The 9,983-nt window shown below is 37.1% G+C and overlaps 1 protein-coding gene across 1 annotated transcript; it reads left to right on the top strand.

Annotated features, from left to right (window-relative positions):
• Positions 1-205: 205 nt before the first annotated feature.
• On the top strand, positions 206-8,860 carry LOC142094712 (keratin, type I cytoskeletal 12-like). The gene is made up of 8 exons (XM_075177131.1): positions 206-721; positions 1,460-1,542; positions 4,603-4,759; positions 4,845-5,006; positions 5,740-5,865; positions 6,327-6,541; positions 6,624-6,727; positions 8,399-8,860. The coding sequence occupies exons 1-8, from the start codon at positions 221-223 to the stop codon at positions 8,494-8,496; spliced, it is 1,446 nt and encodes a 481-aa protein (XP_075033232.1). The 5' UTR covers positions 206-220; the 3' UTR covers positions 8,497-8,860.
• Positions 8,861-9,983: the final 1,123 nt, after the last annotated feature.

Below are 9,983 nucleotides of genomic sequence, written 5' to 3'. Positions count from 1 at the left end.
TGATGCAAGTTGATTAATAATGTTAATTGATCCACGGTAAATGCACTTGCAATAACTTGGCAAGCAACTCTACCGTTGAAAAATAAAACATTTAAATTCAGGAATGACACACACACACCCTTTGAATCTCATATATAAAGAATAAAAACTGTTGAGATATCACTCTTTCTAAGGGAGCTGCTTTTTTTCATCTGTAAAGGGTGCCTTTTGCTTGAACATCATGTCTTATAGACAGAGATATTCTCCGCAGAGTGATTATCGTGGTGGTGGTTGTGGTGGTGCTAGCTTCAGAAAAAATTTCAGAGAAGGTTTTGGTGGTGCTGATGGTTATGGTGGTGATGCTGATAGGTATGATGGTGATGCTGGTGGTTATGGTGGTGCTGGTGGTTATGGTGATGCTGGTGGTTATGGTGGTGGTGGTGCTGATGGTTATGGTGGTGGTGCTGGCTTCGGAGGAGGCTTTGGTGGTGGTGCTGATGGAGGTGCTGGCTTTGGAGGAGGTGACAACATTTGCTCTAGCATTGAGAAACAAACAATGCAGAATCTTAATGACCGCTTGGCCTCTTACCTGGACAAAGTCCGCGCATTGGAACAGGCAAATGCTGACCTTGAAAGTAAGATTAAGGAATGGTATGAGAAGCAAAGGCCTGGTGGCAGCTCTGGAGAAGCAGGAAAAGACTACTCTAAATACTACACCATGATTGAAGATATGAAAGCTAAGGTAAGTGTAACAAAAAAATACGGGTTTTATCACTGCAAAAACTGGGGCATAAACTGCTGCTTTGTACTTGTCTGATGAAAACATGAGAACGTCAGCATTGTGACTGCCTAAACCCTTTACATGAAGACCTAAGAATTGTTGCCCATATTAGAATAAATCTTGTACTGTATAAACACTAATTGCAGGTTACTTGAAATAGAATTTCTGTGGGTGTGTACATCCTTGTTTCAATTGTTTCATTTTTCATGTCATATATAATTTATTTCCTTTAAATGTCATGGCAGCTTAAAAGCCAAACACATGCTAATTTGGTAGTTGATAGTTGAAGTATTTTGGTGACTCGCTAAATTGAAATCTCTTGGTATATGAAGGAGCTTTGCAACCTTGCAATGTTTTAAGTTTAACTGGACCCTTTACAATCTATAAGCCATCATTTACACTGTGGAAAAATATGTAACTGTTAAAAACAAAGTAGCAAAAGGAGAATATTAAAGGCAGATAAGGTAATACAAAAATATAAAACCTTTTCTAAGCTGCCCTCTGAATGCCAATAATAGGATTGGCTCAAATGGGAAATAATTGCATATAGTTGAACATGAAGAGAACTATCCATAACCAATCCATAATTATATATACAACATATATATATTACACTTTTCAATATATAAGTATTAGAAATCTGTATTGATTTGATAACACATATCTGGATTGATGTGATGATGGTACTTTTTTTAACAGATAATTACAGCTACCACTGACAACGCAAGCACAGTCTTGCAGATTGACAATGCCAGGCTGGCTGCTGATGACTTCAAGATGAAGTGAGTTTGATTCCATAGCTGTTAAGTTTGCAACATTGATTATACTTGTGGTATATGTAGGACACACACTACAACCAAGGATGAACCTGAAGTCATTGTTAGACTATAGAACATTACTGCAAGTAGGGGCAGAATTTTGTCACTACTCATATGGTATCAGAAATTCTAGAATGACAATTTAGTTTATCAACAAAGTTCAAATAGACAAACAAAACAAATAGGAGGAAAATCTGTTAAAAGTGGAAAACCCTATCTTCTCCTGCGTTACCATAGTAATTAAACCCTTGAGCTATCTTTATTCCTATTTACTACACACATTTTATGTAAAAAAAAAAAACCTTTGTTCCCTATTAGTGGGACTAACATTAAGCTTCTTAGCAGAAATAATGTTATAGGATCCAGAATGATGTTTTTTGCCGTGAACAAACACACCAGCGAAACGCGCGTCGGTTTCGCTGGTCACATCTAACCTATTGTCCGTTATTATTTAGATAGTCCTAATCATATATTTCTAGACTAGATAGACCTGTAGCAACAATTAAAGAATTTTACATGATCGTCAAGTTATACAATTGCCATATGCGCTCTTAGACTAAAAACAGTTGAATCCAGTGTGACCTCTTGGGGCTAATCAGCGGGTTTCTTAGGAGGAATACTAAACCACAGAAACTCATCACATAATTGGGGTTGAATCCCATAGTGGTTTTAATGATCAGTCCTGTAGCAATCATTAAGAATTTATGGATACGTAGATCATGCAACTTTGATTCCTAAATAACGAGGAATATAATCAAGTGTCACAACCTGGCAATATATTTACGGACTTTTATAAGATCTATGGAGTATGATTTATACTTATTATAAATACAGCACGATTTTTCCATATGTGCTGAAGCACACATTGTTCCGTATTATACAAAGTATGACACTTCTAGTCATATTTTCTTAGATAACTGATGATATTTTTTATCTACTTGGCTTACTACCGCCTTACATAATCATTATAACCCACCAAATAGAATCTAGCTACATCGAGTAACTACAAATAATAGTGCTCACAGCGTTCCACTCTATTGTATGTAACCGATTTCACAGCATCTATAGCAACTCATCAGTATAATTCTGGTTCATAATTTATTAAAAATAGCAGTGCTATATAAGGTGCATCGAGGGAACTTTATTCATCTAATTTAGGATGGTATAGGACCAATATCTATGTACAAAATATCGATCAATATTATGCGCTCCTTACCTACAAGCGTTTGAAACCTATGCATCCTTCTGGTGTTAACATAAGGTTTTCAGGAGGAATATCATACTATAGAGACCATTAAATTTATTATGCACAAATTTCATATGGGGGTTTAAACGGGCCATTTAAGCAGCCAAATAGAAAGATATGGAGATATAGCAAACCTCACTTCTTATCTTTGATATATAACAAACGAGGAAACTAACATAAAGTCTTTTATTAGTATCATCATTTGACACAACAAGGCCAATATATTATCATAATACATTTAATATTATAACAACATGACCTTGTTATATGCGCTGAAGTTGACTTTATTCTGCAACAATATCAAGCGCGATATTCCCCGTTAATAATTGTTCAATAACTTGCTACACATCATAATCCATGGATATTAATTTAATTTAACACATTCCAATCTAGGATATGGGCACACCAATCTAGATTGTTTACGATCAATACAATCGGCAAGTATCTTTTTCCTCCTGTATGAATGAAACAACCCATTAGATACAATCCTGCAACATTGGATACTATATCAATCATGTTCAATTGAGTCCTATTTGATCTCATGAAACCCTCAACACTGTGTCTCTAACAATCCTAATAAAGCTTTGCCTCAATTTATCGAGATAGCAGTGTCGCATTAGGTTCTATGTGAGAACCCCATCCTTCATTATAGGATTAACACAGGTCTATTCATCATACATTGAAGTTAGATTCATAATGGGACTGCCTATATATTTCTAGAGGGCACAACATAAATAAATTATCAATTTATAACCTCATTTATTTTCGCCCCTATTAATTATGCTATTGAGACTCATCAGATGTGACCAGTTTTTATTACAATTCCAATCACCTTTTTTATTTAGTTACATATTTTGCTGTTTTAATCAAATGTTAATACAATTTTACATACACATATAATAAAAGTTAAGTTTTATAACCTAGCCTCTGAATTATCCCTCACTACTTAAACCAGTGGAGTATTTAGTGCATCCCATAACCTAACTTTTTCTTTCCTTTCTCTTTTTATATGGTATCAGAAATTCTAGAATGACAATTTAGTTTATCAACAAAGTTCAAAAAGACAAATGAAACAAACAGGAGGAAAAGCTGTTATAAGTGTAAAACCCTATCTTCTCCTGCGTTACCATAGTAATTAAACTCTTGAGCTATCCTTATTCCTATTTACTACACACATTTTATGTCAAAAAAAAACTTTGTTCCCTGTTAGTGGGACTAACATTAAGCTTCTTAGCAGACATAATGTTATAGGATCCAGAATGATGTTTAAACTTCATTTGTGTAGTCTATAAAAAGACATAAGTTTATGTAGGGAAATTCTGAAAACTAATGTCCATAATGTGGAGTGTAGGAGAGCATCTAGTATGTATCTTACACTATGCCTAGCTATGTAAACAAGTGCTCAGGTGTGTATAAATTGTGTGTCTTAGTTTTTTTGCTTTTTATGTGGACCATTGCCCATATACAGATCAGAAATAGAAAATGTTGGTGTAATGTGCTATAATGCATTTGGTGTTTGTGTTATGCTGAATGCATATAGTATGTACAAATGGAGTGTGGCTCTTTTAAACAATTGGCACAATTTGGCTCATTGCAAAGGAATGTAACTGCACCAGAGCTCACTTACTTAATCTAGGTAAGTGTAATGTTTTGGCGTGAGACAGGCAACACAGGCAATGAACTCACCCAATTGTCATAAAGAGACATGCTCAAATACAACTTTACATTACATTGTTTTTAAAAATTATTCACTTGACTACATCTGTTTATCTTGTCAGGTATAAGAATGAGCTGGCTCTCCGCCAGAGCGTAGAGGCAGATATCAATGGCTTGCGTAAGGTCCTGGATGATCTGAATTTGTCAAAGTCTGACTTGGAATCCCAGTTTGAAGGTCTTACAGAGGAAATTGCTTTCCTCAAGAAGAACCATGAGGATGTAAGTTTGTAAGAAATGTCATCAATATCAATTGTCTTTAAACTGCTTAAAATATTAGCGACACAATCTATTTTTAATTTCGTAGGAAGTTAAAGGATCCCAAGGAACAGCAACGGGTGACGTTACTGTAGAAATGAATGCCACGCCAGGTAATGATCTTACGAAGACACTAAACAATATGCGAGCACAGTATGAAGAAATGGCTGAGAAGAATCGTAAGGATGCTGAAAACCAGTTCTTGAAAATGGTAAGATTCATTGTTAGAACCTATGATTACTATTTATTTATATAGCGCCTCTGATTCCACAGCACTTTACAGAGAACTCACTCACATCAGTCCCTGCCCCATTGGTGCTTACAGTCTACATTCCCTAACATACAAACACACAGACACAGACACAGACACAGACACAGACAGACAGACAGAGACTAGGGTCAATTTTGATAGCAGTCATTTAACCTACTAGTATGTTATTGGAGTGTGGGAGGAAACCGGAGCACCCGGAGGAAACCCACTCAAACACAAGGAGAACATACATACTCCACACAAATAAGGCTATGGTCGGGAACTGAACTCATGACTCCAGCACTGTGAAGCAGAAGTGCTAACTACTTTGCCAACGTGCTGCCAACAGGGTTGTTCTAACTTCCCTAGATTGGTCAAACTGTAGTGCTGTTTAGGACATCTTTAACGACAGTGTGTTTGGCAGCAATCATACTAGCATAGATTGTGATTCTGTGTACAGTGCAAAGGCCAAACATTGTCTTAGGTGGTACTATTCTGGGTGCAGCAGAGGCAAGATTCAAACACTAATGATTTGGTGTAAATCCATAATTCCTCCTGCAGACATTGCATTACCAGAGTGGTGACTGGCAGCAAAAATATAAGATGCACTAGTATTGTAATATTCTCTGCCAAGAGTAACTCTGGTTACATCCTTTATGGACACTGACTAAAATGTTATTATTTTCTCCCTAAGAGTGAGGGATTGAAAAAAGAAATATCCACTGGTGCGGGGCAAGTCCAGGTCACCAAGAGTGAGATGTCCGATCTGAAGAAGTCACTTCAAGCTTTGGAGATTGAGCTTCAGTCACTGCTCGCCATGGTAAAGAACAAATCACAATTCCTGATTTAAAGGGCTTTTGAACCTTTGAGTGACTTTAATTTATTGGCATGTACATGCCCTCCTACAACTGAATATATTGCTTTATCTTTCTAAATTCCTCATGTGTATTTTGGCCATGTATTTATATTTCAGGAGGAGTTCCATTTTTGTTGTCCAAGGTTTCCACAATGCTGCTTTCTACATATAATTGTATCCAATGCAGAGAGCACAGCAGAGCTGTTTTATCCCCAGGCAACGGAAGTAAACACCTCTGCCTGACGATATACAGACATGTCTAAAAACCACAGAACAATAAAGCAATGCATTTAATAAAAGTTACACAATGACACAAGTAAACAAATAAATTAATGTCATCTGAAGGTGGAGACTTCTTTTTCTGGTGCTCTAGGGAATGAGATAATTCCATATGAACCTCATATGTAATGCCTTCTGGTTGACAGAAAAAATCTCTAGAAGAAACATTGGCAGAGACAGAAGGACGTTACTGCATGCAGCTTGCACAGTGCCAAACACAAATTGCTTCAATTGAGGAGCAACTGTCACAGATCAAATCAGACATAGAGTGCCAGACTGCAGAATATGAAGATCTGCTAGACATCAAGAGTAGGCTAGAGGCAGAGATCGAGAGATACCGCGCACTCCTAGATGGAGAAAGGTAAGAATAATTATCAATGGACAATTGTGCTTGGATTGGTATTTCTATTATGCTCAGAATAACTGTTCTTCAATAACTGCAGTGGTAGCGGAAAAAGTGGCTCGGGATCAGGAACAGGTGCAGGATCAGGAAAAGGCACGGGACAAAGCGGAACTGGAGCCGGGAGTGCTTCAGGATCCAGCTCAGGTAATATTGTTTTTATGGACATTTAAAATCTTTACATTACAACACGTTTACATTAATATTGGAAATAGTTCAATTCCTGCTATAACAAACTAGCTGGGCATAAAATCTATTTTAATAAAAAAAAATATATATAATTCAAATAGATATTTTTCTAGGTTCTCAAAAGACCCAGTACTCGATTCCACAAACAAGTTTAATACATCTGTCAGCCCTCCTTCTGTGCAGATATATGGTACAAAGTTACAAGTGACATTGATAAAAAAGGAAAGTTCTGTTAGTTATAGCGATGTTGGGGATGTAGTCACCTGAAAAATTAAGTATAGACAGTGTATGAAAAATGTTTTTATAGATCAATGAAAAAAATAATTTCTTAAAAATGTATTTAAAAAGTGACCTTGGGCACTTTTAAGGAAAATAACCCTTCCGATCATGACATTGACCAAGGTGATTGCAAATCTCCGGCCACAGATCATCCTCTGAATGGGATTTACTATGGACACAGAGTAGTGCAAAACCTGAGATTATATACTTTCTGTCAAATAATGGAACTTCCATTTGAGATAAAATAAACATGGTCGCTGTGCAAGACTAATGTTCAATTGTGAAATAAATCAGGTGTATACATTTTATTTAGAATTCAATATGACAGCACAGTCTTCCTGCATCAGTTTTACAAGAGCCTCACATAACTATTTTGTGCTGTTGAGCATCCTGCTTATTCCACTTTCAACATCTCAGACTGTGGCTTCTTGCTTGCTTCTATTCCCCAATGATAACATTGCCCCATGTCACATGAAGCCCTGGTGTGACATTGACAGACAGGTTATGAAAAGTAATAACAAAAGGCCTATATGACTTACACATTTACAATCCATTAACTGAAACATGCTGAGTTGAATCATGCATTGCATCTTGGAACCTACATCTCCACAATGTGCTTGATATTAGTAAGAGTAATGTAGTTGTAGGTGTTGCTGTGTACCATCTGTTTACCAAAGTATACACTGATTTCTGCACAAAACTATGGGTATTATTAATAGTTGAAATTCCTTTGAAAGGTAATTATTTTCTTGCTTGGCTCCCTTGTTATAATTAAATTAGATTAGATTAGTGTAATGTTGATAAGGCAAGACATTTCTTTTATAAACCCAAAGCAAACAAGAGGCTTACAGATGACATGTTATTTAGATTTAAACATATTGAATACAGTTTACATTAAAGGAACTGCCCAAGTGACACAAGGGTATACATTTTGAATATTGCTATTATGAAGGATGCTTACTACGGTCATGCTTTGGCATTTAGTCACTAACTGTCAGGTTACATTGGCAGCTGCCTCACAAGGAGGCTTATTTTGTCTTTCTCTGGATCAGCATAGCTTGAAATTTGGAAAGGTGAAAGATGGTGGACTTGTGTCTTTTTTTCATTATCAATGAAACAATGTGCCTCACCCACTAATGTTACATAAGGACCCCTCCCTTTACCTGATACAATCTCTGTCACAATTTACTAAGATGTTCGGTCCAAATGTCATATGTGATCAAATGGATATTTTACATATCTCTGTCCCTCCAACAGTTCTGTTTCCTGCTGCATAGATCCACTGGTAGAATGAACATGAATTAGGGAGTATGCATCGCACATGATTGACATTGTTTTGTCTTGTTTAAGGAACCAAAAGGACAAGAAAAGTGAAAAAGGTTGTTGAAACAATTGAGAATGGAAAAGTTGTGCATTCAGAAGTTGTTGAAGAATTAGAACAGTATTAATATCACCAATAATATCACCAGAAAGAGTGTCTGCTCAAGCAAAATGGAAACCGTCTGGGTTCACTTACAAATCTTTAATATATATTCTACTTCTTCTTTTATGGGACTATATCAGACTGGGGAGTAAGTACATTGTGCAGCTCAAGGGATACTGCTGCATGCTTCCATATCTAGAATTGAAACATTCTTACACTTTCTGTACTGCTAAAATGCAGCCCAGTGCTATATTTACGTAACTGCCTGAAAGTTACTTATTTCCCATGATATTGCATCCTGTGTCTCTCTCCAATATTATCTGTAACTTCAGCATACTTTCTTTTGCTTTGCACGATTTACAAAATAAACAAGTTTCTTATGCAAGTTATACATTGTCATTGTTCCTTGATTCTAGCTGTATTATTTGTATAAACAAAATTGATGTGTCATGTTAACTGCTGTTATGAAATGGCAGCAAATATTTTTCATTCGACTTTTTGTCTAAGCGTGATATCTCTTAAATTCTTATCTGCTTGAATAATACACAAGGGCGGTTTGGCAAAACCAAAACCAAAACACGACGGTAATCCAGATCCAAAACCAAAACCAAAACACGGGGGTCAGTGAGCATCTCTAATTATTTATATAAGCAAAATTGATGTGTCATGTTAACTGCTCTTATGAAATGGCAGCAAATTTTTTTCATTCAACTTTGAGTCTAAGGGTCATATTCAATTGTCTGCGTTACTCACAAAAGTAACTCGTCTTGCGCACTATTACTGTTATTACGGTAATGGTGCGCATAACTAACATTATTACGGTACCTTTAACACCTCTCAGGGAGCTGCGAGCTGAAATCCGGCTTAGAATTACCGTAATACCGGTAATACTCTTAACGCCGTGTTACTTTTGCGAGTAACTCGGACAATTGAATATGCCCCTAAGCGTGATATCTCTTAGATTCTTATCTGCTTGAATAATACACAGTGAACCTGACTGTGGTATGGGTCCAAGTTCCGTCTATGGTGACTGCTGGATCAGTAAATGCAGCTGATACTTGAGTGTGTCTGAATTCTGAGAGGGAGGCTCCGGCATGCCGAGAGAGTGTTGCCTACTGTGCCAATGGTTAGGGGCTGCCTAAAACTCTGGCTGTGTAACACAATGTCACTCATCCAGTGTTTTTAATGGCCCCTGACATGAAAGAAAAGTAGCTTCTTACATGTGAACTTGCTGGCCGCTGCTCCACCAGTCGGTGTTACACTGACAATGTGGCGCTTGGTTATGATGTCAAAGTCAAGCGCCAGTCCCAGGAGTTGACGATACTGCCCCACCTTGTGCTTGCAAAGGTAAGCAGTGGGGGAGGGGTTTTGGTGCAATGTGAAAGGGAGTCACTTCTGATAGGAGGAGGGGGCACTGCCTAGGGCAACCCCAGAACTTTCTCCTGCCCTGTTTATATCCCTGCCACCTTCTAACATATTGCACACGCTATTTCATTCCTGATAATTTGATAT

Source organism: Mixophyes fleayi, chromosome 6 (assembly GCF_038048845.1).
Source record: "Mixophyes fleayi isolate aMixFle1 chromosome 6, aMixFle1.hap1, whole genome shotgun sequence".
Taxonomy (NCBI): domain Eukaryota; kingdom Metazoa; phylum Chordata; class Amphibia; order Anura; family Limnodynastidae; genus Mixophyes; species Mixophyes fleayi.
The sequence above is the reverse complement of the archived record's forward strand: the minus strand, read 5'-3'. Positions and strand labels throughout refer to the sequence as shown.

Bases quoted from the DNA above. Each gene is read 5' to 3' on its own strand.
- LOC142094712 (XM_075177131.1), top strand. From the start codon at position 221: ATGTCTTATAGACAGAGATATTCTCCGCAGAGTGATTATCGTGGTGGT. The intron at 722-1,459 runs GTAAGTGTAACA...TTTTTTTAACAG, and splicing joins TTGAAGATATGAAAGCTAAG to ATAATTACAGCTACCACTGA. The intron at 6,542-6,623 runs GTAAGAATAATT...CAATAACTGCAG, and splicing joins GCACTCCTAGATGGAGAAAG to TGGTAGCGGAAAAAGTGGCT.